The sequence below is a fragment of the Gymnoscopelus braueri genome (genome assembly GCF_963280865.1).
Source record: "Gymnoscopelus braueri genome assembly, chromosome: 9".
NCBI classification, from domain to species: Eukaryota; Metazoa; Chordata; class Actinopteri; order Myctophiformes; family Myctophidae; genus Gymnoscopelus; species Gymnoscopelus braueri.
In genome coordinates this window covers 38254925-38280231 of record NC_137610.1, presented here as the reverse complement: position 1 = coordinate 38280231, position 25307 = coordinate 38254925, and the positions used below count along the sequence as shown (strand labels likewise).

General features: G+C 41.8%; 1 protein-coding gene across 2 annotated transcripts; it reads right to left on the bottom strand.

The window, feature by feature from the left end:
* Nucleotides 1–727: 727 nt before the first annotated feature.
* aars1 (alanyl-tRNA synthetase 1) lies at nucleotides 728–24718 on the bottom strand. Of its 2 annotated transcripts, none has more exons than XM_080436782.1 (20): nucleotides 24617–24718; nucleotides 22248–22405; nucleotides 21447–21635; nucleotides 19856–20001; nucleotides 19170–19361; nucleotides 18303–18447; nucleotides 15692–15837; nucleotides 15380–15488; nucleotides 15038–15188; nucleotides 14202–14326; nucleotides 12041–12185; nucleotides 10773–10951; nucleotides 10467–10580; nucleotides 9985–10191; nucleotides 8085–8269; nucleotides 5517–5625; nucleotides 4386–4499; nucleotides 3911–4117; nucleotides 2216–2329; nucleotides 728–2052 (listed from the first exon to the last, which is right to left on the bottom strand). In XM_080436782.1, the coding sequence occupies exons 2-20, from the start codon at nucleotides 22389–22391 to the stop codon at nucleotides 1873–1875; spliced, it is 2901 nt and encodes a 966-aa protein (XP_080292908.1). In that variant the 5' UTR covers nucleotides 22392–22405; nucleotides 24617–24718; the 3' UTR covers nucleotides 728–1872. The 2 variants fall into 2 exon arrangements, with proteins under 2 accessions (XP_080292908.1, XP_080292909.1); XM_080436783.1 differs by having other exon boundaries at nucleotides 22248–22401; nucleotides 24617–24699.
* Between the last annotated feature and the right edge of the window lie 589 nt (nucleotides 24719–25307).

Below are 25307 nucleotides of genomic sequence, written 5' to 3'. Positions count from 1 at the left end.
TAGTAACGACTGATTTATGCTTTGGTGAAAAAGCACTTGCGACATGTCATTCGACAAGTTTCTACTGTTGGAAATTGTATTTTGGTCGTACGACATGCCACACAGCACTTTGTTACTGAATCATACATCAGGTTGAAGATTACCACTGGATTAAGCCAGTGCACTTGTATTTACTACATTGAACCTGAATCTGTATCATTATGTGATCATCACAGACTGTATCTTATTATGCTATTGAACAAATAAATGCTTCTTTAAACATGACTTGGTTGTTAACCAATTAACTCTACAGTTCAACTCTCCACAAAATGTTAGGGCCAGAAAGATTATTAGAACAGTGAGGACAAAGTGAATCAATTCATGGGCTGAAAAAGGAAGCCTTTCAACTAACTATGCTCCCTTGTATTGAGTTGATGTCACATTTTGATTGTGATGGGTGGTGGGATTGGTAAATCATCCTAATGGAAATATTAGGAACTATTTGTCATTTTAGGATTTAACCACAACAAAAATCACACTTAACTAAATGTTATTGAAGCAGTCTGTACACATACTGTATTCATCGAATAGTTACAGTATTAGAGGAAAACAGAAGATTTTTTGCATATTTGACATTTATCAGTATTTATTCAGTTCATCTATGAACTTCTCAGACATGGAACAGCTACAATGATAAAACAAGTCTTTTCAGTGTCAGGACAATGACTTTACACAGAATTATTACAAGTTTGTGTTAATATGCATTTATTAATGAGTTACCATTTACCGAATAACATTACAGATAATGGCTTGATGTCTGGACAATGCGACTATGATACAGCTAGTGGCTCAGTCACTAACAAGAACGCAGCACCGATTGGCTTATAACTGTCGCAGGGCAACCAATCACAGGAGAGAACACAGGCTTTCACAGACAACGCCCCTCATCCACACCCAAATTGTTTACGCTTGTAAGCCCATGATGCTTTTGTTGATCGTTGAAGAATCGGACAGGTACATTATCAGTGGAATCCTTGATTACATTGGTACACCTTTCCAGTCCTTTCAGCTTTAAATATGTCCAATTCAGATTGTTCTTGGACCTTGCTAGCTTAATTAGTGTATCTGTGAGCAGAAGCCGAGCAAGGCATGAGATACCAAAAAAATGACTTTTTAAAATTCATCAAAAGCATCGATGGCAAACTTTCCAGGGAGTTGTTTGAGATGAGAAACAGATATTGAAGAGCAGGAAGTAAAAAGAGGGAGAGACAAAATGGACAAAAGCTTCCAAGTTTGTGACAAAGGACCATCACTTCCCCATAGGACGGGTGCTACTGAACATAATTAGCTTTTATAGCTGTCTTATATAGACCACAAACAAAATTAAGCTACATGCACCCATTAATATGAGAAACTAGGTTACCATTCCCTAAAATTACCTGTCTATGTTGTCGTTTCCGTTTTTAAAACCGTTTGTTCCTAGGCAGGTTTTTCTTTTCTTTTTTGAGTGATGAGTTCCCACTTCCCAGAGAGGAGAGGACCATTTCAATGTAATGAGTCTGAATCATCTTCCTACTCCAACAAATCTGTCATCATGAGTCTGTTTTACTATTAGGCACAGCGTCAGTGGTCATATTTCAACAGCCACGGAGGGGAAAGCCACAATCTCATTCTGTACCAACCACAGTATCAGTGATAACTAAAACGGAAGCAAAACAAGAATGGTGGAAGGAAGAAGGTAAGATTAGAGGAAGAATAAATGGAAGGTCCCCCTCTCCTCTATCCTTCTTTCCTCCACCGCCACAGATCCCACCATTCATTCCGACTCTTACACCCAGTCTTGCTCCACCCCTCTCTCCCGTCTCTGCGCCCTCTCCTTGTACTCCACACCTCCTAGTTCTCTCCCAGCTTGAGCCGTGCAAACTCGTTGGCCATCTGTAGCGCCTCCTGCATGCATTGCGTGTTCCTGCCGGTGGCCTGGGCGGACATGTCCTTGCCGCCCCCTTTGCCGTCCAGCAGATTGCAGAGCTCATTAACCCACTGACTGGCCTTCAGACCACGGTTAGCCACATCCTGGCGATGGAGGAGAAAGATGATAAATATCGACAGAGAAAGAATTGAGAGAGAAAAAGAGAACAGAGACATAAAGAGAAATAAAAATGTAAAAAGGAGAGAAAGGTGAAATTGAAGAAGCTGTGCATTGATCGTATATACAGTTTGTGTGCGTGCGTGTTACCTGTGGGACTTGGCATAAACAGATGATCTTGCCAGCATCCGGGTCTACAGTGAAGAGCATGGCAGCAGTCTGTGGAGATTGAGTCTTCAACATCTTCAGTGACTCATTCAGAGCCTGAGAGAGATGAGGGAAGGAGGAGCAAGGTGAAGGAGGGATTAGCAGACAGGTTGGGAATGCAGTGACGAATGGCTCTTTTCAACCACAAGAACTAAGTGAACCGCATCGCACTGATGGGGGGAGGGTTAAGTATTTAAGTTTAAGGGTTAAGTATTTAAGGTTAAGTATTTCACGGGTTCTGGGTTTGTTTCTATACACTATGGCTCGGTCTCCGATAAGGCTCCGAGAACCTAATTTGGGCCCTGCTCCAGAGGTATATTCTAGTAGAACTCAGAACTTGGAGTTTTAAAATTGTATACGTTTTTTATAAGTTTGTTTTATGATTGTACCTCCCCCTTCAGGGATGGTTCTGGTTATAATGGAAGCGTTAACTAGAAAAAGCTAAATCACAGGTTCTATAAAGTTTCAGGTAATGGAAGGTTCTGGAATACCGTACCCATCATAGTTGTCAAGAGTGAGAAGACACATGAGAGAATGATTGGAGGGAGTGAGAAGAGGGAGTGTCTGTTTTGGGATATGCTGTGGGATCAATACAATGCTGTACAGCATTGTATTGACTTTAGAGCTCCACGTTGTGATATGACACGATATAATTAGCCATTTCTGAGTTCACACACGATTCTTAGAGCTCCGTCTGGGGACACACGCTCTCCATCACTAGACTGGCCAGTCAAATGGCAAGGTGAGACAACTTCAGTTGCGGTCTAGAGCTGCACTGTGTTATGGTCATTACAGTACAATAATTAATTTAATCACCAATTCATTCTGTGAATCATCAAGAGTGGTTTTAATGTCGTTTATAGCAACATTAACTATTTTATAGCGTCTATCAATGAAAAAGTAAAAAGCTGATCAAGCAGCAGTTGTTCTGGGGGTATTTTACAGTGTAGACTAGAGATCCGTCACGGTTTACAGTTTCAAATGGAAAGACTGAACAGAGCATTTGTTTGCTGAAGAACATGCATACTGTACATTAACACCTTTACCGCCGGGCCCGTAGTTCTACGGGCCGTTAAATCCAACGGTTAAGCGCCGAGCCCGTAGTCCTACGGGCTGCGGTCTTTTCGCGCATGCGCGGTCCGGGTGCACTTTCGGAATTTTTTTGATCCACTTCCGTTTCCGGTTTGATGACAGGAAATAGAATTATTTGGGATCCGGTTTCGACGATCACGCCCGCTCCCATTCTACAGACGAAACTGAAACTCAATTCTCTTCCTGTAGTTTTTTCTCCTCGCATTTCACTGTTTAACGTAATCCGCTCTAACTACAGTCATGGAAGTCCGTTTGACATGCGGTCTTCACTGGGAGATACAGGGAGATCACGCGGATGTAAACAGACCGTTCACGGCTCAATCTTAAGGATTTTAACAAGATCTATGGCGACATGAAAAAAACAAAAAAACAACAAAAACACCTTGGCAGGTGAGTACATTATTATGAGATTAACCTCTGGCGGTGGATGTGTTAACAGCATCCATTACAAAACCTTTATTATGAACTGTTGATGCAATCCCCATCCACCCCTCCTACTTTCTTTGTATTGGAAGATAATTGTTAAAATCTTATTGTGACACTTACCTTGGCGGAGGCACCACTCTCCATCTCCATGACTAGCAGCGGTTGGTTGGGGCTGCCGTCAATCACCTCCTTGGTCTTTTCCAGGACCCTCTTCTGGACTTCGGCCTTGCTGGCACGGTCCAGGTCGTCCATCGTCTTCTTCAAGCCCTTCAGAGCTTCTCTCATCTCGTCTTTCTGCCACTGGGAGATCACTGCTGTGCCTAGGGACTACACACATACACACAGATCAGTTATGTGCCTATTGACAGACATAAATTACAGATGTATTAATATCACAGACCTACATTTAGAACTGAAAGGCAACACTTCACGTCCTTCCTTTCAGAAAATAAATGTTCTCCTAAATTCAGGAGCTGGCCATTGTGTATATCTCACACACACACACGCGCGCGTGCGCCCGAAATCGAAAAATGTCCTGGTCTTGGGACCGAAGAACCCTCCCCCATCCCTAACACAAACACAATGAGAGTCTTACTTCTGTCATGTCAGCTATCTCTTTCTGGACGTCCTTGTTTGGAGCTGTCTGAGCCTTCACCTTTTCACCTAGCAACGACAAAGACTGACGCAAGGCATCAGCTTTCCTCTGGGCCTGGAGAGAGGGATGGTGGAGGGAGAGAGGGGGAACAGATGGAATAGATTAGAGGGGAGAGAGAAAGACAGAGAGACACAGAGAGATGGGGGGGGTGAGGAGAAACAGATTGGGAAGCAGTGAAAGTTACAATAAAACTGCAGCTGCAGATTCGAAAATACAAGTTAAATTGTGTTTCATGGCAGCTTGGATAAGTAGAAGATGACCTGTATTTGAACTAGGGCTGGGTGATATGGACAATATCAACATTGAACATACAAGGTCACCTAGTCTGACGATAGTGCGCCTTATCTCAAGCACGGACCTGCCTCACACAGCAGCCAGTTAGAGAAGGAGGAAGCACAGCCATGGACAGTCACTGAATGATGAACATTAGACACAGCTACAGTACGATCATGACAGAACATGTAATGCAGGGCATGTGCAGTCCAAGGCTGTAACGTGTTTTCATCTGTACTGTTTATGGATGCAACAGTTAATCAAACAAATCATCAAAATAATTGATCTGAATGAAATAATCAATTGTCCTAAATAGCTAAAAAATAGCCTGTCTAGTAGATTGGCTATTTTTGCATGACACCATTGTACGATGAAGTATAAAATGAGGATTAAGTGGTTAATCGGACTAATCGATTTACTCGATTCAAAAAAATCTATTAGAATGTTTTAACTTCGATTCATTGATAAATAAATAAATACAAAAATCGATAATCACTAGAATAATGACTAAGAAAATAATCTATAGTTGCAGCCCTTGTACTGCGTGCAAGCAAGTACACGAATGAGCTGGTCTCCGTGAGGCTGTGTCTGTGTGTGGTTGTGTCTTGTTTTGTGTAGTCGTGTGTGTGTGTGTGTGTGTGTGTGTGTGTGTGTGTGTGTGTGTGTGTGTGTGTGTGTGTGTGTGTGTGTGTGTGTGTGTGTGTGTGTGTGTGTGTGTGTGTGTGTGTGTGTGTGTGTGTGTGTGTGTGTGTGTGTGTGTAGGCATGTCTATCTGTGTGTGTCTGGTGTGTTTCTGACCTTCTTAGCCTCATCTCCCGTTACAGCAACGATGCGTCTGATGCCCTTAGCGATGGCCTCCTCTGAGACGATGACAAAAGGTGCAGCGTGACTAGAGTTCAGCAGGTGGCTGCAGGAGGTGGGGGGGGGGGGGGATAGAGTGGGGAGGAAAGCAGATGGGAGAGGAGGAGAGGAGGAGAGGAGGAGAAGGCAGTAAGATACAGAGTGTAAAAAATACCTGTACATAAGTATACAGAGTTCTTGACTTTGCTCAAGATCAAACAGCAAAGACAATATTGTGAAAGCATATTGTGTACTTACGCACAGACAGATAGTATGTTCAAATAAATATAAAGGCTGTGCCTGACTCAGTTGAATAAGATTCTGCAGTTCAATATGACGATTCAACGATTTATTGCGAACGCCGCGCCTCCGACCAAGTGGAGCTTACTATCAAACCGTGCTCGGGTTGTGTCTCTGTATCTCTGTGTGCAGTATTTGGCTCATGCCCCCATGTGACTCACATGCGTGCACTGCCTGTAAGCAGCCACCCGAGTGCGCCAGAGTCCAGGAATTTAGACACTAATGCTCTCATTACAATGCACAACACACACACACACACACACACACACACACACACACACACTTCTCTCCCCATCACGGTGAAATAACACGGATTACAAGTCTGTAAATACACAATATTTTCGAGCTGCGTTCGCTTCGCGCGTCTTACTTGTTTTATAGAAGATCTATAAGACTTTCTTGCAAAATAGTACATCAGCATTAATTTCAGTGCTGATTTAGACAGACCGTCACCACTTAAGTCTAGATTTGAGCTAAAATAATTAAAAAAGCATAATCAATCAGTACTGTATTTGTTCTTAAAAATAAGCTTTGGGTGGTTTTGGGAGAGTAGTGAAAATAGTTAATTTTAGTACAGGGTGTCGGCTTTGAAATAACTATCTACAATACATTGCTCATAAAAAACAAACCACACATAGACGGCAAAATTGCCACGTGAAAACCTTGTACATGTATAGTGTATGAGAAATGGCTTGCTCTATTGTCTGGAACAGACAAGAGAGGAGAATAGTGGTGAGACTTGCAGACAAAAAAACAACTTATGCAGATGTGGCTCCTCCATAATTTAAAACATTTTCATCAAAGCCAACTCAAAAAACATGTTGCTCTTCTCTTTTTCCAAAAACACAAACAGCAGCTGTAAAATATGTAGAACTCATGCTACTTCACAACTGCAATTTGACATTGAAAATTCTTTCATCTAAGAAATGTTTTTAAAGAAAAGAAAGAGAAAAGAAAAAAAAGAAAGAAAAGAGACCTTGTTCACATGCTGTGGTATTGCACCAAACTAAATGAATAGTGAATACAATATCTCAATCCATTCTGAAGGCTTTTCTATCAATAGATCCTAGCACCCCAAGCTAGGAACTCTAGCTGAGCCCAATATACAATACAAATAATATGCAAATGACAGCTGAACCAAACCTTTCATTTAGTTTGTTCTTATTTCTAATTACTGTATTTTCCATAACACTTGAGGCCAATACTCTTAATTGTTCTGTTGAATTCTACAAACCAGAAAGTAACCTTTACTGACATTTACCCTTAGAACAAAATACAATGACAGACCTAATACTCACGCACGTGCACGTGCACGCGCACGCACACGCACACACACACACACACACACACACACACACAGCCGTCTTAACTAAATAATTGTGCTCCAGAAACCCATTTACCACTGTCCACATGACGCAGCACAGTCGCACAGCTGTGCGACTGTGATCCCTTACTAAGCTTATTGCTACTGTACGTTCAAGCGCCAGGTAGATGGACAACCAGCTGGCAAACCCATTTTCACTGGTGATATTATTCAAGCCATAGGGACAAGCACAATGCACCTGCACATTCAACTTCAATCAGAGAATGGCAGGAGATGCCAAGTAATCACTGACAGCTGTGCTGGAAATGAGTAAACAAGAAAAGAGTATTCAAAGCAGACACACAGATGGATGGTCATTAAAAAGGCAGAGGGTTATGTATGAATTACCCACTGCGGCAGCATGCACTGCAGTAACTTTCTCAATTTCCTGTCTTTTTTACCGACTCCTCTGTGAAACTTGATTCAGTCACATGGCTGTCAAACAACAAAGCCAGGATGAAAGACACTGTCATTGTCTCTAATGGTATAAATATGGACCCGAGTTGAGTATTTGGCAGGCGGGTTCAGGACATCACCAGATTCACCATGTGACAGGATCACATTTTAACCCACTGGAGTATTGTTCTCCATAATAGCTACAGTGAAACTTCAGAATCCTGAAATGTCAAACCGAGAAGGAAATAGCAAATGAGGCAAAACAGTGAAAAGTGTTGTACTTCACGATCTGTGGCGTTTCTTGTGCACACTGGCAGGCACCCAGTGGCTCTGTGGGCTGAGATACATTCCAGGTACATGAGATGTGTCACATATTTAAATGCCAGCTTACCACCTAGGCTATCAGACTTGCTGATCTGCTCAGTGAATAAACAGAAAATGCCATAAATAATATGAAGCATCCTTACGTTCCTCCGCAAAACTCAATGGAGGTGAGTGATCCAGCAGCACTATTGGGGTCACCTAGCAGGTCGTCGATAGGGATGCCGATAGAGACAACCCGCACCGGGTCAGGGTAGGTCTCATCAAACACGGCACGTAGGCCCTGGATCGCTTTGGCTTCAGCCAGAGGGGTGTCCTTGTAGTACACAGCCTGGAGGAAGGTACAGAGAAATGGACGTTACTCGTTTGTAGGAGAAGACCCTGTATAGTCAGGGGATATTAGCAGAAAAATGTCCAATCTTGGAATAAATTCCTTACCAAAAAAAATCTTCACCTATGTGTTTGTAAAAGTGTCTAGTAACACAACTCACAAAGACTGAAATGCAGTTTCCCTAGGGGAATTTTTGACAGCTGCTGAAAGTTGGGGTACCCACCATAACCTTATGCAGGGGAAAAAATCTAAATTTAATTCTGTTTTAAGTAGCATGTGAGGGGTCAAACTAGGGTGTTTTTATGATTCTGAATCCATTGCAAGCATTTGTTTTGCACCAAAACCACTCCTTGGGCTAAAAACGGCCCAATCTCAATGGGCTTTTTACACAAAAAGTATACCTGGAAAAGGATGGCTATGGCCGTTTTTAGCCAAGGAGTGGTTTTGGTGCAAAACAAATGCTTGCAATGGATTCAGAATCATAAAAACACCCTAGTTTGACCCCTCACATGCTACTTAACTCATTCCCTGCCAAGAACGTAATTATATCCAATTACCAATTCTGCCAAGAACGTAAAAAACATATTTTTTTTCAATTTTTTTTATTTTATTATTTGACCCAAAGACCAAGGAGATATGATTTTTCGAAGATTTAAGGTCCTTACACACCGGGGCGATTTTTTTTCATGCGAATAATACGTTTTGTTTTAAAACCTTATAAAGTCAATGCAAGCTTCCACACCAGTTTCGCGGAGCGAAAAAAGCGTCTTTTAATTATTCGGAACGAGTCCGAATTTTGCGTATATTCGCATATTCGCCGGTGTGTAACCGCCTTTAGACTCCTATCCACTTCCTTGTTAACTTAAAAAAAAACTGTATCTCGGCTCCTGAGTACTTTTTTTTTTTCAATGAAAAATCTCTGGCAGTGGGCAAACGCGGCCAGAAATAGTTCAGGCAGTGAATGAGTTAAAACAGAATTAAAATTAGATTTTTTTCCCCGCATAAGGTTACGGTGGGTCACAAATTCTCCTAGGGGAACTGCATTTCAGTCTTTGTGAGATATGTTACTAGACACCTTTACAAACACATTGGTGAAGATTTTTTTTGGTAAGGAATTTATTCCAAGATTTTTTTAATATCCCCTGACTAGTAGGAGAAGACCCAAATTAGCAAAATTCCAACTACTTCTTTCCAAAAACAAGACTTCTTCATGATGTGCCTAGTTGAACAATAGTGCCCTCTGTTGGAAATATTTATGGACAGTGACATTGCCAGACATACATTGCCAGACATATGTACATTCAATGCACTCAACTAAAAAAACACACATCCAGTATATTTGTTCCTCATTATAATAATTTTGTCGCTGTGGCCAATCACAGCTATCAGGGGTAGAGTATCCCATTACACTGCCATCAGAGAGGGAAGCCATTGAGATAAAAAACAATGACCATTTTACAGAGAACAGAGACTAGAGAATGAACCATTCCAAAATATTGGGCTGGAGCAATGGCAGGTAGGAGGAAGGGTGGGAGAGAAAGATTAAGATGTTTCTGGAGGCTTGTCATCAGATTAGTTCTAACAGAGCATAGCTCAGTCTATCCTCTGCCAGAGGCAACATTTGCAGCTGTATGGCAATTTGGATCCAGACATATTTTCAACCTGACAAACCTGGTTTCTAAACTGTCAATATGCGTCGTCGTCCCCACACTGACCTTTGCATCTCGAATCAGGGCACATGCAATCTCCTCTGTGCGGCGGACTTCACCAGTGCTCAGGGCGCCCTTGGCGGTGAAGTCGAAGCGCAGGCGGTCAGCGGCGACCAAGGACCCCCTCTGGTCAGCCTCACCGAGGACCCCACGCAGGGCGAAGTTGAGGATGTGGGTGGCGGTGTGGTTCTTCATGATGGGCTTACGACGAGCCTGGAAGCAAGAAGACCACGCTGCAATGTTGTAGTGGGCTGCTGATCCATTTGTTCTGCTTGTGTTCAAGTGGAACAGTGCTGTTCATTCGTATGTTGTTTGCGAAATGTTCGATACTGGGATATTATTACTATCAGTACATTTTGTACAATGTCTGCTATTTTAAATGGTGCTTTCGTGGAGCAAGCAGTGAAAGGCGTGTGTGTGTGTGTGTGTGTGTGTGTGTGTGTGTGTGTGTGTGTGTGTGTGTGTGTGTATTTTACACACATTCTCACCTCATCTATGCGCAAGGTGACCTGGTCTCCGACCTTCAGCGTTCCATAGACTGTCCCCACGTGAAGAACATAACCTCCTCTCACCTGAGTGTTCTTCACTGTAAACTCCATCCTCTAGAGAGAGAGTATCAGTACTTGTATCAAAACAAGCTCCTGCAATCCTAATTATACCTAATGATTACCACTAGCTAATTCATTTGTCTGGGGTTTCAATGAGGAACAGCAACAATAACAAGGCTATTCTTTGGCTCATGACATTTGTTTTTCCTGCAGTGAGACATGTACAAACTCAGTTTTTCCACTTACGTCTTCTGCGTTGTCATCGCCCCTCTGCATGTAGCCCTCGTCAAAGGTCTGACCTCCTTGCTCAGCATAGAAGGACGTTTGGTCCAGCACTACTCCACACTCCTGGCCTGTGGTCACCTCCTCACAGAAGGCTCGCTCACAGCGCAGGGCCAGGACTGTGGCGGTAGGCGTCTTGAAAACTGGAGTGAGTGAGTGAGAAAGAAGAGGGAATATCATCACGTCTCAGGCTGTTTGGACAGCATTGACAGTCATTAGTCACACAAGCACGGCTACCGTGCACAGCATCTACTGTAGTTGGAACCTTGCCAGTTAGTGAGTATCAGCATGTGTCACACTTGTCCTCCTGAACCAAGTGAAGTGTGAACACCAGAAACATGCGTTGGATACTTGGACACATGTTCTGACAAATGTTTACTATAGTCATAAACAAACACATAGTACTATATACAGTTCGGACAAAACACCCCCATTAACCACTTAACACATTCACTGCCATTGACGTAGATCTACGTAATTTCAAATCCAACCGTTGACTGCCATTGACGTAGATCTACTATAAATTACGCTAGAGGGCGCGCAACCTATGAATGATCCTTTGACTGCGAGAGAAGGCTTGGACGGATGTGACGTCATCCCAAAAAGATTCACTTCCGTCCACTCTTATATTATGATATATATCATTTAGCTCGGATTTCTTCTTTTTTCGGTGAAAACGAGCCATATTCAACTGCCGATAACAACAGACTGGACGATCGCGATAAAAAATGTTTTTGTTCCGGGGGATAGACGAGACCCTCCGCCTCCCCCAGACAGCCTTTGTTTATATCCGTGTCCACATCGTGGCTTCCGTGGCTCTCTGTGGATTGTCAAAATAAGGTAAAAACCGCTGGCAGCAGCGAATTAATTAATTAATTCATACCTGGCAGTGATTGTGTTAAATACCTCATCCAAATCATGTGTCATGTCATGCGTCTTAGTTGACCAGAGTGAGTCTATACTTGGTCTGCTCTTTTTTTCTCCCCTACACCAAATCACTTTGTCAAAAATAGCCAATCTACAAGCTCAAAACGTCTCGCATTGTGACATGTTCTGCAAATGTTCACCCCAGGATGGGGACGCTAGCTCATGGGCTAAACAAATAAAAATATATTTACTGTGCCTTCTGCCCTACTCTTTAATTGTTCTAGGCACTGGTAGTATTGTTTTCAAACCATATCCAAATAACATGTCATATAATGTGTGTCTTAGCGAAGACATATAGGCCTCACCATATTCGCCTTTGTTGTCTAATTTGTAGTCGTACTTGGGCGAGTCATCGGTGGCAGGTACACTCTTGTTTCTTAGTTCTTCAATGGCGTAGATGTCCAGCATGAGGTGGTCTGCACAACCAGCACCCTTACCCTGGGATTTAAGCTAATGGACACACATTTGTATGCTGATGAAATTCCTGTGATTTACAAAACCAACAGGGGTTCTGGTTATGACCCACCCAAGTATCGTCAGTTTGGAAGGTTTCCCTCAAATGTCTCTTTTTTTTTAAGGCCATTAATCCCCACCAAAAAGTTTTACTTCAGAATTTGACGTGCCTTCAGAATTCCACAAACATGCTGGCATTATTGACATTACATTATAATATTGGCATTATCACATTTTCGTATAGGAATAGAAAACACAGGCTTATTTAAACAGCAGGTGCATGGCTTCTTGATTCTGGCTTGCAGTGCAATATTGCTGAATGCTGAGTGCTGAGTGCTGACACAGGGGGAAGTGGTGTGCAGTGCACAGAAATGCTTGTGCTCATTGAGTTTCCCTACCTAGTCAGGGCCTAGTCCTTAACATAATCTACTAATAATTCAAACTAATTTAACATCCCACCCCCACCCCTTTTGTTGACTTTTTAAGGTTCAAGGTTTCTTTATCGTTACATCTTGGGTAGGGGTACATGACGGTAAAAAGTATTGTTCTGCTTCCTCAGACATTGTAGCAGCAATAATAGTAAACATACCGTATATACTACAAGGAGAATAGCAAAAAAGGTGAATAGAAAAAAGAAGAAACAAAAGAGAGCAATCACTAATCAGAGAGTTCCAGCATTGTCAAACACTTTGAACATTGAGTTCTAGCTTTTTATGGTGCTGGTGTCACACTGGCTTCCACTAAGGGCAAACTCCATCCACCATTAACTGTAACAGTATTTCAAAGTCCTATGGAGAAAGAAGAAAATAACATCCATCTCTTTCCCTCACTGCAAATCCAACCTCCCTCATCCCTCAATCTCCACCTCAATGAATGCTTCTACTCATTCCGCTGCGTACATCTCATTCACTGCCTCAAACTCTGTCACCCCACACTCACTACTTCTTTCTTCTCCAAAGACCACACTATGACCAAAAGTCAGCGGACAACCTGTTAGTGTTTCTAATTAGTGCCTTTTGTTCCAGTGAATGAACATCTTAATGTTACAGCTAATTTCCAATTTTGTGGCCAGTTTGCAGAAGGCCATTTCCTGTACAAATTGAAGCCCAATTCATGTGCCGTCACACATGGCGGAAATAGCAGACCTAGAGGCGATCAACGTGTCGCAGGGAGCTTGTAGGTCGGCTATTTTCGATGCGTGACACCGGCATAAGACGAAGTATGAATCGGTCTGCCCCCAAAGCTCCCTCATATAGATTTGTTGGTTGAGATCAGTGAGGAAGAACTTGACTGAACTGCACAGAGCCCTGACATTAACCATATCAAACACCTTTGGAAAGTATTGCAATGCCAAATGCGAGCCAGACTTAATGGCATGAAGTGTCCGACCTCACTAATGCTCTTGTGGCTGAATGGAAGCAAATTGCAGCCGCAATTTCACCAACTAGTGAAAAGCCAACTTCCCAGAATAATTGAGAATGTTTAATTGTAGCAAAGGGGGGAAGCAATTCCACAGATTTAATTCCATTTAACCACAAGACCATTAATGAGGTCAGAAAGTGATGTTGAGCGATTAGGCCTGTCTCACATTTGGCTTTCCAATTAATTCCAAAGGTGTTTGATTCCATTATTCTGTCTTCTTGGTAGGTTTATAGTCAGGGCTGTGTGCACGCCAGCCAAGTTCTTCCTTACTCGTCCAACAAACCATTTTACGTACAGGGGAGCGTGGAGGCACTGGGGAATTGTCATTCTGAAACAGGAAATGGCCTTCCTCAAACATTTGCCACAAATTGGAAGCACACCTTGTCTAGAATGCCATTGTGGCAGTAGCATTAATATTTCCGTTCATTGGAACAACATATATTAATTAGAGACACCACTGACTTTTGGTTATCACGTTCATCCTTTACTCTACACATCACTCGCCCCCTTTCTTTTTCCCCCATCCTTAATTGCACTAATACCATCCATTTTGCACCCCACATCCCACCCATTAACCTCTTCTTCCCTTACCTGTGCTGCCTTCTTCTCCTCCTCAAAGGCAGCCAAGTCGACACCCATGCCTCTCTCCTCAGCGATGAGAGCAGTCAAATCCAGAGGGAAGCCGTAGGTGTCGTACAGCAGCCATGCTGTGTCACCTGGAATCAGGGAAGAGACGACTTTCTTATATGTGCCACAGCATTCCGCAGATAGATACATACACCGAAAGATAGATACGTAGATAGATAGATGTAGGACCCATGCACACAGCACCTAACAAAGTAACATTGTGAAATTGTTATTGTATATTTTTTTGTTGTATTTTTACTAATTTACTAGGGGTGTCGGAAAAAATCGATTCGAATCGCGATTTTACTGTTGGACGATTCAGAATCAATTCTCATTTTTAAAAAATCGATTTTCAAAAAAAATAAAATATATATATATATATATATATTTTTTTTTTAGGATCTTGGATTTACCTTTGTGTGTTTACATTATTATCAGTTGATAAAACCTTTACAATTGTAAAAGCTACATAAATGTACTCTGTTCTCATGCCAGCAGATTGGAGTAGATCCTGAAATCCTATGTTTTGCATCAAGAATCGTTTTGAATCGAGAATCGTTTTGAATCGAGAATAGTTTTGAATCGAGAATCGTTTGAATCGGAAAAAAATCGCTTTTGAATAAAAAAAAAACGATTTTGAATCGAGAATCGTTTATTTTGAAAAAATCGATAAAAATCGGAATCGTGACCCCAAGAATCGGAATCGAATCGATTTGTGAGATAGCAAACGATTCACAGCCCTATAATTTACTATTGTTATTTTATTGCTGTGTGTGTGTGTGTGTGTGTGTCCATCTCACCTGGAATGGTCTTGCTATCTCCCAGGCTCTCGATCTTCCTGTCAAGGATGCGACGACCCCTTTTGAGCGTTTTGAGGAACTGCTCCTCCTCTTCATTGATAATTTCCTTCACCATGTCTGGGTCCTTTCTCAGCTCTGGGAACGCATCGCCCTGGAGGGAGAGAGAGGGAGAGGGGAGAGAGAGGGAGAGGTAGAGAGGACCCGAGAGAACAAAAAGGGGAGGCGATTAGTTGGAGAAGGAGAAAGGACAAAATTGGGAGAGGCCAGTATTAATGATCCCCCTACCCAGGAACTGAGGGAAACAATGAATCACAGATTTGCTGACTTGCAAAGAAATCTCACCAGGGATTTAACCACCACGTCCACCAGAGAGGCAAAGAATTTTCTTTCAGCTCCCAGCTTCTCATGGGAGTAACGCACAGCACGACGCAGGATTCTCCTCAACACATAGCTACACAGAGTGGAAGAGAAAGATAATCTTACTATACACACACAGTCACACACATGTACTGCACCTCCCACGGTAGAGCCGAGTACACACGGTCAAATGTATGTCATTGTAAAACTAATTCACACACACATTAGGAACGCTGTAAATTTTACTGTAGGAACTTAAAAACTTAAAAAGGTGTAATGAAACTTTTTATATCTCACCCTCGTCCTGTGTTGTCAGGCCTTCCTCCATCTGAGAGGGCGATGGTGATGGTGCGAGCGTGGTCAGCCAGGACACGGTAGGCCATGTCGATACCGTCAGTATCCTCAGCACCTACCTTACCCGTGTAGGGCCTGGCGTTTGTACCCTGAAATATACACACATAGTCTGCCTTTAGCTATAATATCAGCTAATACCGTGAACACAAATGCAGTATTGGGATAGTATTACCAATCCCCATACAACTACATAATAGGGATGTGCATGACTGACCAAAATCAAAGTCGATTATTCTACTGCTATAAATAACGAATATTCGATAATGTTGGGAGGGGGGGGGGTTTGTTTGGGTGAAATTGTTCTGGGGATTTGTGAAGTTTTTTTCATCAAATGACCATCCTAGGTTACAATGGCACCATTGCATTGGCCTATAAACTGGTTTTCAGAAATAAACAAAGACAGTAGCATGTGCATCTTTTATATTATTGTAACTAAACCATTAATATTATTAAAAAATAATTAAATTAAAAAAAGCTTCAACAGTTAGTTTATTCTGTATCCTCATGAATTTGCTCTTGTATAGCCAAGGCTACTAGCCTTGTACATTAGGCTAACATGACAATGCAGAAGAGAATAAATAATAATATTATACACATACTAGGTATACTCTAAAAATGTAGTTACTGTGGGCAGGGTTTGGATGACAATATAGCCTTTGCAACAAAAGAAAAAGAAAAATACAAATAAATAAAAGAAAATTAAAAGATTATAATCATCTTTTTTTTATAGATTTCTATCCTCCAACGATTATTTGAATATTCGATTATTCTGATCCATCCCTAAAAAAAAGGTGCATACATAGAAATGTAGTCATATAATATGATTTTATGTTGCAACCAGCTGTTGCCCCATAATTAGCTCTCGTTAAATGTAGCATTACATCACTGAGATTATTTGTAAAATATAATGGACCCTTCGCTAAGCCCCACCCACTCCACTCTGTGACTGGTGGTGCGAAGTTAGTCACACCCAGGCCTGGCAGCGCCTGGCAATCTCTGCTTCTCACCCATTGACTTGCATGTTAAATGACGGCTTTTCCCCTTAAAAATAATCGATCATTTCAGCAGCAATAGCTTCAAAATCTCTTCTAAATCTAGTCAACAAGGCCTGCAGTAGGCTATGCACTGGACAAATGTGCATGACATTATTTCAATACACTAAAAACACGGGAAATGTTAGAGGGAGTAATAGCCATGGATACACGACGGTCGTCTGTCTCGACCGTCATGGATGAATTTCAACCTGGTGTTTACACTTTCTCCATTATAGCCCGTACATCTACAGAAACGTTCATATTTCAAATATAAAGTGCTTATCCCATGGCCGCGGATGTTATATTTATGTACGGGCTCTCAAAAGTACCCGTATCATCCGTATTGTTCAATAAAAAGCATTTTAATCTGATCGGTGGCCATTTTCTCCATATGCTTTCAACTAAGCGACCCTATCGGTTGGTAGGTGTATTGCACTCTGTTCAATTATAACTCTATGAGAAAATGGCCACCGATCGGATTAAAATGCTTTTTATTGAACAATACAGAATATACGGGTACTTTTGAGAGTCCCGTGCATCATTTTAACATCCGTGGCCATAGGGTAAGCAATTTATATTTGAAATCTGAACGTTTATATATATGTACGGACCGTAAATGGAGAAAGTGCAAACACCAGGTTGAAGTTGATCCATGACTGTAACAGGAGTTTTCATGTACCGCAGGGTAAGACTACAGTAGCAGTTAATAAATAGACGAACAAATGAATGAATATACTTTAACGTGCGGAATCCGAAACAGGCAGCGCTGTGATTCTGAATTTTGTTACGATTACGGTGATTAGTAGCCTATTATTGACACCAACTGGGCGAGTGAGTTGTGTCGTGTAACTTTCCTGACGTTAAGCTGTGTATATGTTCAACAACACAGCCATATTCAGCCTTGCAGTTTAAGTGCAGATTTCAGCTTGGGAAAAGCAGCCTCCAACGGGTTTGGGTACGTGGTTCATAGTCACCATTGCGTTATCGTGGTATTCCTATTCTTGCTATTATGTTGCAAATGATTGTGTGTGTGCGGGCGAAATAACATTGACAGCTATGGCAGGTGACGAAAGCTTGCCAGACCTATGCCAGGCTAGCAACGGTTGCTAAGCTGGCATTGGACAATCGCTTTTGGGGTGGGGTTTAGCGAAGGGTCCATTAAACAAAACCTGTGAAGGAAGGACAGGCAACATTAATTTCTATTGCCGACTTTAATTTATTAAGCCCAATCCAGACCAAATATTCAACCACTTACAACAGAATCCTAAAACTGGGATTTGCAACTTGACAGTCCACTTCCAGGCGCTGAGCTGTCACCAATTGCAGTTTCCACAGCAATAATTAGCCTATGTTATAAACAACATAGGCAACATCCCTAAACTGGAGAGTGACAGATGGTGACAGGTCGCATCGCATTGCATTGGTTGTCTGGACTGGCCTTTACAGAGCTCACCCCCCCTTTTTCATTCATGCACAACCATTCAGTTACACACATTCACACCAGTTCCATTTCTTTATACCTTCTGAATGGCTTCAAAGTAAGGGACGAAGAGGTCAGTGTCATAGTTGGACATCTTGTTCTGCAGTATGGAGACCAGGCGCTCCAGACCCATGCCTGTGTCAATGCTTTTCTGAGGCAGTGGCTTGAGCTCTGTTTCAGACTCCCTAAAGGTTGCAGAGAGAAGAGAGAAGGCTATGGGTTCAGACACTGTTTCTGGTCAACTTAAGCAGGAGAAAGGCTAACAGTGTGTGGGTGGGTGCGTGCGTGTAACCTTTACATTGTCAGGCATGCAAACAGCCCCGAGGTGAAAAAGGTGACAACATGTTGTTTTCTTTCGGGTCAGGTGTCACACAATTGCCCTATTTGGGTTCAAAAAGGTGACTGTAGCTGAAAAGTGACACTTTTGCATGTCTGCATTGTGTATATGTACAGTACATGAGTGAGCATCAGGGGAAGTGTGTGCACTCTTTTCAGGGGGTGCCCTTTACCTTTTGATACCATACTGATAAAGAGACATCTAGAAAACCACAAGGCAGTGGGGAAAACAACACAACACATATGCAACATAGAGAGGGTTTGTCTTACACCCCACTCATCTGACACATTTTATGCCCAAGTAACATTACTGGGTGTGTAAGCATTCAGGGGCTAAACCACTTTGACTGAAAAACGCTGCTGATTAGATCTGCAAGCTGCAGTGCTTGATCACGTGACCTCAAGTGCAAGTCTATCTCAAACTAGAAAGGTACAGTGTTTACCCTAGGACGAATGTTACAGCAGCGGTGAGTATTTGTAGCGCGCTCTAACTATTATATATATGTTTTCCTTTTATTTTGCACTACCCACACCTCATAAATCATCCTGCTGTGTATTTTGAGTGTGTTACCTATTGAACTGAATGAACACCAGGTTCCAGATCTCTAGCACATTGGGATCGTCCATGTTAACCAGGTGAGAGGCGTCTCTCCCTCCTATGCGGTCATAGTGGATCTCACTGCAGGGGCCGCATGGACCAGTGTCCCCCATCTCCCAGAAGTTGTCCTTCATACTGCCAGGCAAGATACGGGCCTCATCAATTCTGAAAGAGGGACAGAGTGAAAGAGATATCTTTATTTGAATCCACCACTAGCATTAATATTGTCACTATGACCAGCTACACCGATCCTACTGTATCTGCTGTGGAAAACGAAGCTGAGCTTAACAACACATTCACTGCCAGGGGTTTTCTAAAACCAGCCAATGCTGCCAGCATTTTTAAGCATTCTGACTAATCTTTCAAGAACCACAGAATATTTATCTCCAGTATGACCGATCCCCTGATGGTTGCTAATCACGGAGGGTTTCACTGTGCTTCCGTGAAAGAAAAAAAGAATATCATCGCGACCTCCCGTTTGCTTGTTACACGCCGTTGACATGTTTCGCCAAAAATACATAGTAAAACACAGGAGCCGAGATACAGAATATTTCCCAAATACTTTAACCAGGAAGTGAATGGAGCAGTAAATCTTTGGATCACGAGTAGACGGCCGTTTGCCGTCAATGCAGCATTAGATGTAGAAGACCTAGACTCACCCCAGGTCCATCCAGATTTGCTTGCACTCGAGGTCGGGCTCCAAGCTTGCCTCAGCATGGCCCCCAAAGTAGGTAACATACAGACGCTCGATGGGGATTCCAAACTCCTGGGTCAGCAGCTCTAGGGCCATCTCACAGGCCAGATGCTGCAGAGGGGAAGAGATGAGAGCGAGAGAAAGGGAGAAGGGTAATGTTCAGAGATAGTTACAGAGGACAGAAAGCTACACTGCTTAAAACAGAATGATCCAGGGCCGGGTGACTGATTTGGGCTGCACCCGAATGGGCCGATTGTGATTTAAATGCAAGAGACAATTACTAGGCCATCTACAGTAGACTATCGAGACCTAAACCCAAATTCCATACTTTTACACACTACAAGAACTCACTGGCTGATATCAATAGTTATCAGTTGTTTTTTAAACCGTTTAAATGACAAAAGTTTAAGGGAACGTAGAGAAAATATCCCAAACTGTGCACATTTCGATCTATATCATGGCCAAACATCATCAGAATAATGTGAATAAATGATGAGTTATAAAAGCCTTTTGCGTATCTTAATATAATTTATATTAAAATAATCAAATCTTATTTTAAATGCTGCAGAAAAGTAGTACATTTGGCAACAATGCTTCATGATTATCCTACAACAAAATGCATGTAAAGAAATCTGATTTGGCAAAATGGTTAAAACAGAAATTAGGAAATCAATGTCTTTCTCACATGAAATCAAAAGATTGGGAAACAGTATGTTTGCCTCCAGTAAACACACTGACAGCCATTATATATCATTATAGCCATCATATGCTGATGTTATGTTGTGGAAGGTAGTTTTTCCCAAAATGTACCCACGAGGCAGTCATCACATTACAATGCCTTAAAGTAATGCTGGGAAATAGGTTTTATGCTCTACAACCAAATCTCTTCGTCGCCAGAATAGGGATGCTAGGGCTCATGTGATTAAAAAGAACTATAAAACAGCAGCAATCTAAACCAGTGTTTCCCAAACAGTGAGACGCATTTTATTATTTTATTTCCTACAAATTTCTTTTCATAATTATGTCAAAAGATTTTCTAAATTCTTAAATAAAAAAATATATAATTTACAAGCCCACACAACGCGTCCCATCGCTTGTATTTTCACTTTTACATGGTGATTAAATAGTTCATTCAAAATAGATTATCCTTCTATAATTTGACAAACCTCTGTGGTCGACCGTGGTGAGGCCAAAACTGTGTGCCAGGTTCTCCTCACTGGCTGGAGCAATTGATCTGAATTTTCACACAGCCATTGACCATTACGATCTGAACGCAACTGCGAAGCCCGTTTCTCAATTTCATCAAATCTGAGCTGTAAAATTCTTTTAAAGCGAACATTTTTAACTCAAATCTTTGCTTCTGGGGGGTCCCTGGAATCAAATATTTTGAGATGGGGGTCCGCGGCCAAATACATATGATTTTGGTGTCCTTGACAATTATGAAAAAGTTTGAGAACCACTAATTTTTAGAAAACTGTTGGTATTTAGAAGACATTTGTAGAATCGGCTTCAGGTCTTAATGGGTTAAGCGGTTATATCGACACACACACACACACCTTGAAGTAGTCCCCAAAGGACCAGGACCCCAGCATCTCAAAGAAGGTATGGTGGTATACATCTTTGCCCACGTCATCCAGATCATTGTGTTTTCCACCGGCGCGGATACACTTCTGTGTGTTGGCAGCACGACGCAGCCGGGCCATGGGGTGGGAGGGGTCGATCGTGTTCAGGAATATCGGTTTGAACTGGGGGAGGAAGTTGACAAGATATTCACTTTAATTTGGTTTAAATCACATGGGAATGACCTCCCATCAAAAGGTTTGTGCCTGTTGTGGTTGGCAAAATGCCAAAGATATCATACTGGGACAATGGAGGAAGCTAGGTTGTAACAAGGAGCTATAAGGTTACATTTAACTTTAATTATAATATCATGCTAATTAGTACAGATATAGACAATTTAAATGAAACAATTTCAGTAAACTGGGATATAAAGTGAAGTGAAAATAGGGTTCATGCTTTAATTCTATCCAACACCTTATTAGCATTGTAAATATCAATACAGGGCGCTTGGCCCTTTCCCAAATTTCCAAAAGGATATATTTTTTAAGAAGTGCATTTTTGTTTGGAATCTTGACCTTTTGATCACCAGCAGTGATCTCAAAGCACTGGCAGCGAGGCCTACATGTTTTTGCAGATGGCTGACCAACACTGCCTCTCCCATGCTGATGATTTTTTTTAAAAGGCAATTTATGCTTTATTTCATGCTCAATGAAAATATGGTCTTTGCAACCACCAAATTAACTAGTGCATAACTTCACTATACCCACACCTGAGGCTGGCTATATGAATGGACAGACCTGATTCATTCCAGCATTTGCAAAAAGCAGTGTGGGGTCGTCAAGCGGGACGGTCGCTGAGGAGTGGACATACTGGTGCTCATGGCGACGGAAGTAATCAATGAACTTCTCACGGATTTGAGCTGCCGTCATTGATGCATCCATTCTGGATCAGCTTTCTAGATGGGACACAGACACACACACACACACACACACACACACACACACACACACACACACACACACACACACACACAGATTTTTAATTAATCAGGAAGTGGCTCAGGGGCAGCAGGTGTTTTATTATACAAATAAGCTACAGGTGCAATTATTTTTTTATGGATAGCTGATTTTGCTCCACAATGAAAACACAAGGTAGAGTAAACAACATGCCAAGTGAAACACAGAAAGCAACCAGCTAAATTATAGCACATAACGGCGTCGGAAACCAATAATTACCTTCAATGTCAAGCAAAAGGCCTGAAGGCCTAAGGGTGAGACCCAACAACCAGTTAAACTAGCATTAGGTTCTTGTAAGCTCTGTCCCCCAGAGTTTTCTTTCAGGCCTCTATGCTACAGTTTTTAACCACGACATACCATAACCTGTTAAGGGAGAAAATACCCTAATATCATGCCCCTAACTGCCAAAACACCCCCTAGCTCTGTTCATTCCATCTGATTGAAAACCAATGCCATGATGTGGTCTGTCTGATCGCATATATGAAATGGTTGATTATAAATAGAATTTAGGATTGAGACAATAAAAAAGGATGCAGTAAAATATGATTACATTCTTGTAAGCTAGCATTTACACTGAAGAGAGAAAATGTTTACGTTGCTGTTATTTTGTCTAAAATTATACACTATAGCAATATACTACAGTATAGCATGCTGCATTCATAAATATGTGGAATTTACCAGATGTGCTCGAGCCTGAATGGAATGCAGGGCTTATTATACAATATTGCACACATAATAGATACATTTATAAAACATTAGCTAAGTGTTCAAAGTGCCAGCATGAGGATTCTGTGATGTTGACGTATTCAAAACTGTAGAACCCCATCCGTTTATTTCCCCAATGCTTTTGTCTAGGTGTTGAAATAAACAGTGACAATAAGTTTCAAATGAGGATGAGAGATGCATCACTCTCTAGAAGAGCGTAACAAGTAGGCCTACACTAACTAACAGTGTTAATAATCAAGTAATAATAATAAACATAAAAAGCTACTAGATCACAATCAATACACCCCAAGCAAAGTCAATAACTTTAATTGGCTTAGTCAAGAACTAAGAAGTAAACATTTGGCTGAAGTGGGAATTTTCTGTTTACACATATAAGTGTTTATAAAACCAGTTTATAATGTACGATAAGTGTGTCAGAGAGAATAAGGAACAGTGTGTGTCACTGATAATTAAAAGGCAGTGGCCTTTTATTCCCACTGGTGGCATTGTTGGAAATCTAGATGGCATAGGAAATCCCAGGGCTGATGCCAAAAGCTCGCTGGGGACAGCAAGCGGGCGGTAAACAGCCCCTGTCCCACTCCTGACTACCACCCTGTTAGCAACCACAGCACAGGTGTTAGTGTTAGACAGGGTGAGACGACGTTCCAAGTCCACCATGCCAGAGGAGTACCTAGATAAGGGGAAATTCACCCTATCACAATGCATGTTATTACTGTTCTTTGTCTCCCCATACCACAATTATGACAGCTGGGTAGCCTGCTCACTGGCTCATATAAAAAGGTATATGGCTCCAGCCTATACCTTTTTGGTCAGAAATGTGGTTATTTTCTAAATGTGTTTTTTTTTGTATCACCTATGAAATGTAAACTATGTTACCACAAAATTGACTGAAATAAACTAAACTAATACGTCATCACACTGGGGTTGATCCAGTATGGTCATTATATACACTGAGGATGAATGGAGTCACTTTGACTGTAAAAGATTTTTATCATGACTTTATGAACATGGAATGATGTGGAGTTTGAGTTACTGTCAATTTCCACATTTTCAACTCTGCAAAAGTACACAATACTATTATAGTAAACGGTTATAGGGTATTGTAATTATGTAATGTCAGGAATCGATAGCCTACCCACAAATCACTGAGATTTAATGAAATAAATAAATGTCATCTTCAAACAGGCATATCGTGTACGCTACTGACAACAAGACAAGATTATCTGATTTTAAATTGCTAACATGATGAAGTGGCATCAGTTTATGAGCTAGCACACGTTAGCATAACGACCGTTAGCCGGTGTTTCTGTGTTAACGTGTCGGTCTGTTCAGTCAGGAGAGATAGATTTGAGCATATTGCTCAAAGTAAGACAAACTCTTATTCGACCCAATGGCACTCTTAACAATGAGTAACTAATACTCACAGAAGTCGCAGAATGCTGCAGAATGGTTCAGTCACTGTCTGGCACTGCTCCACACACACAGTGCTTACTCCACGCTGGTGCAACGACAGGGGAAGCGCAGAAAAGGAGGGCGGGCTGAGACTGGTCATCAGCGACTGTGATTGGTCTTCCAGTACCGGCACGGCACTTAACGGCCACCCTTATTGGTTCAGACCTGCTGTCCATCTTAAACTACACCCGCCACCGTGTGGCTGATGCAATGAAAAAGAAAGCCATGACAATGTACTGAGTAGGGGTAGGGCCTATATTTTTCTGCTTGATATGAGAACGAGATCGAGATGATGATGAATTAATTTAATGATTAAAGTTAACAGCAGAAAATCCAACATTCAATGCAAAAATGGAAAATTGTGTAATCTCTAGATTATGTTTGCTTTTGTCCTCTGAGGTAGTTGCATCAGCAAGTTGTGTTTGTCTGAGAGGCAAAAAAGGATATTGATATTTGAGGTAGTATTAAGTGAAGTGAAGGCATGGAAGGATTATAGACCGGGCTAGCTCTGGTCCATCGCGTTAGAAGAACTCCTTCTAATGCTATGGACCAGAGCTAAAACCGGGTAATGGGGCCAGGGGCCCTTACAAGGCCCCTCCTATATGGCCGTAACCTGGCCCCAGGCCCTCCTAAATTCCTGTAAATCCTGTAAATAGGTGTTTT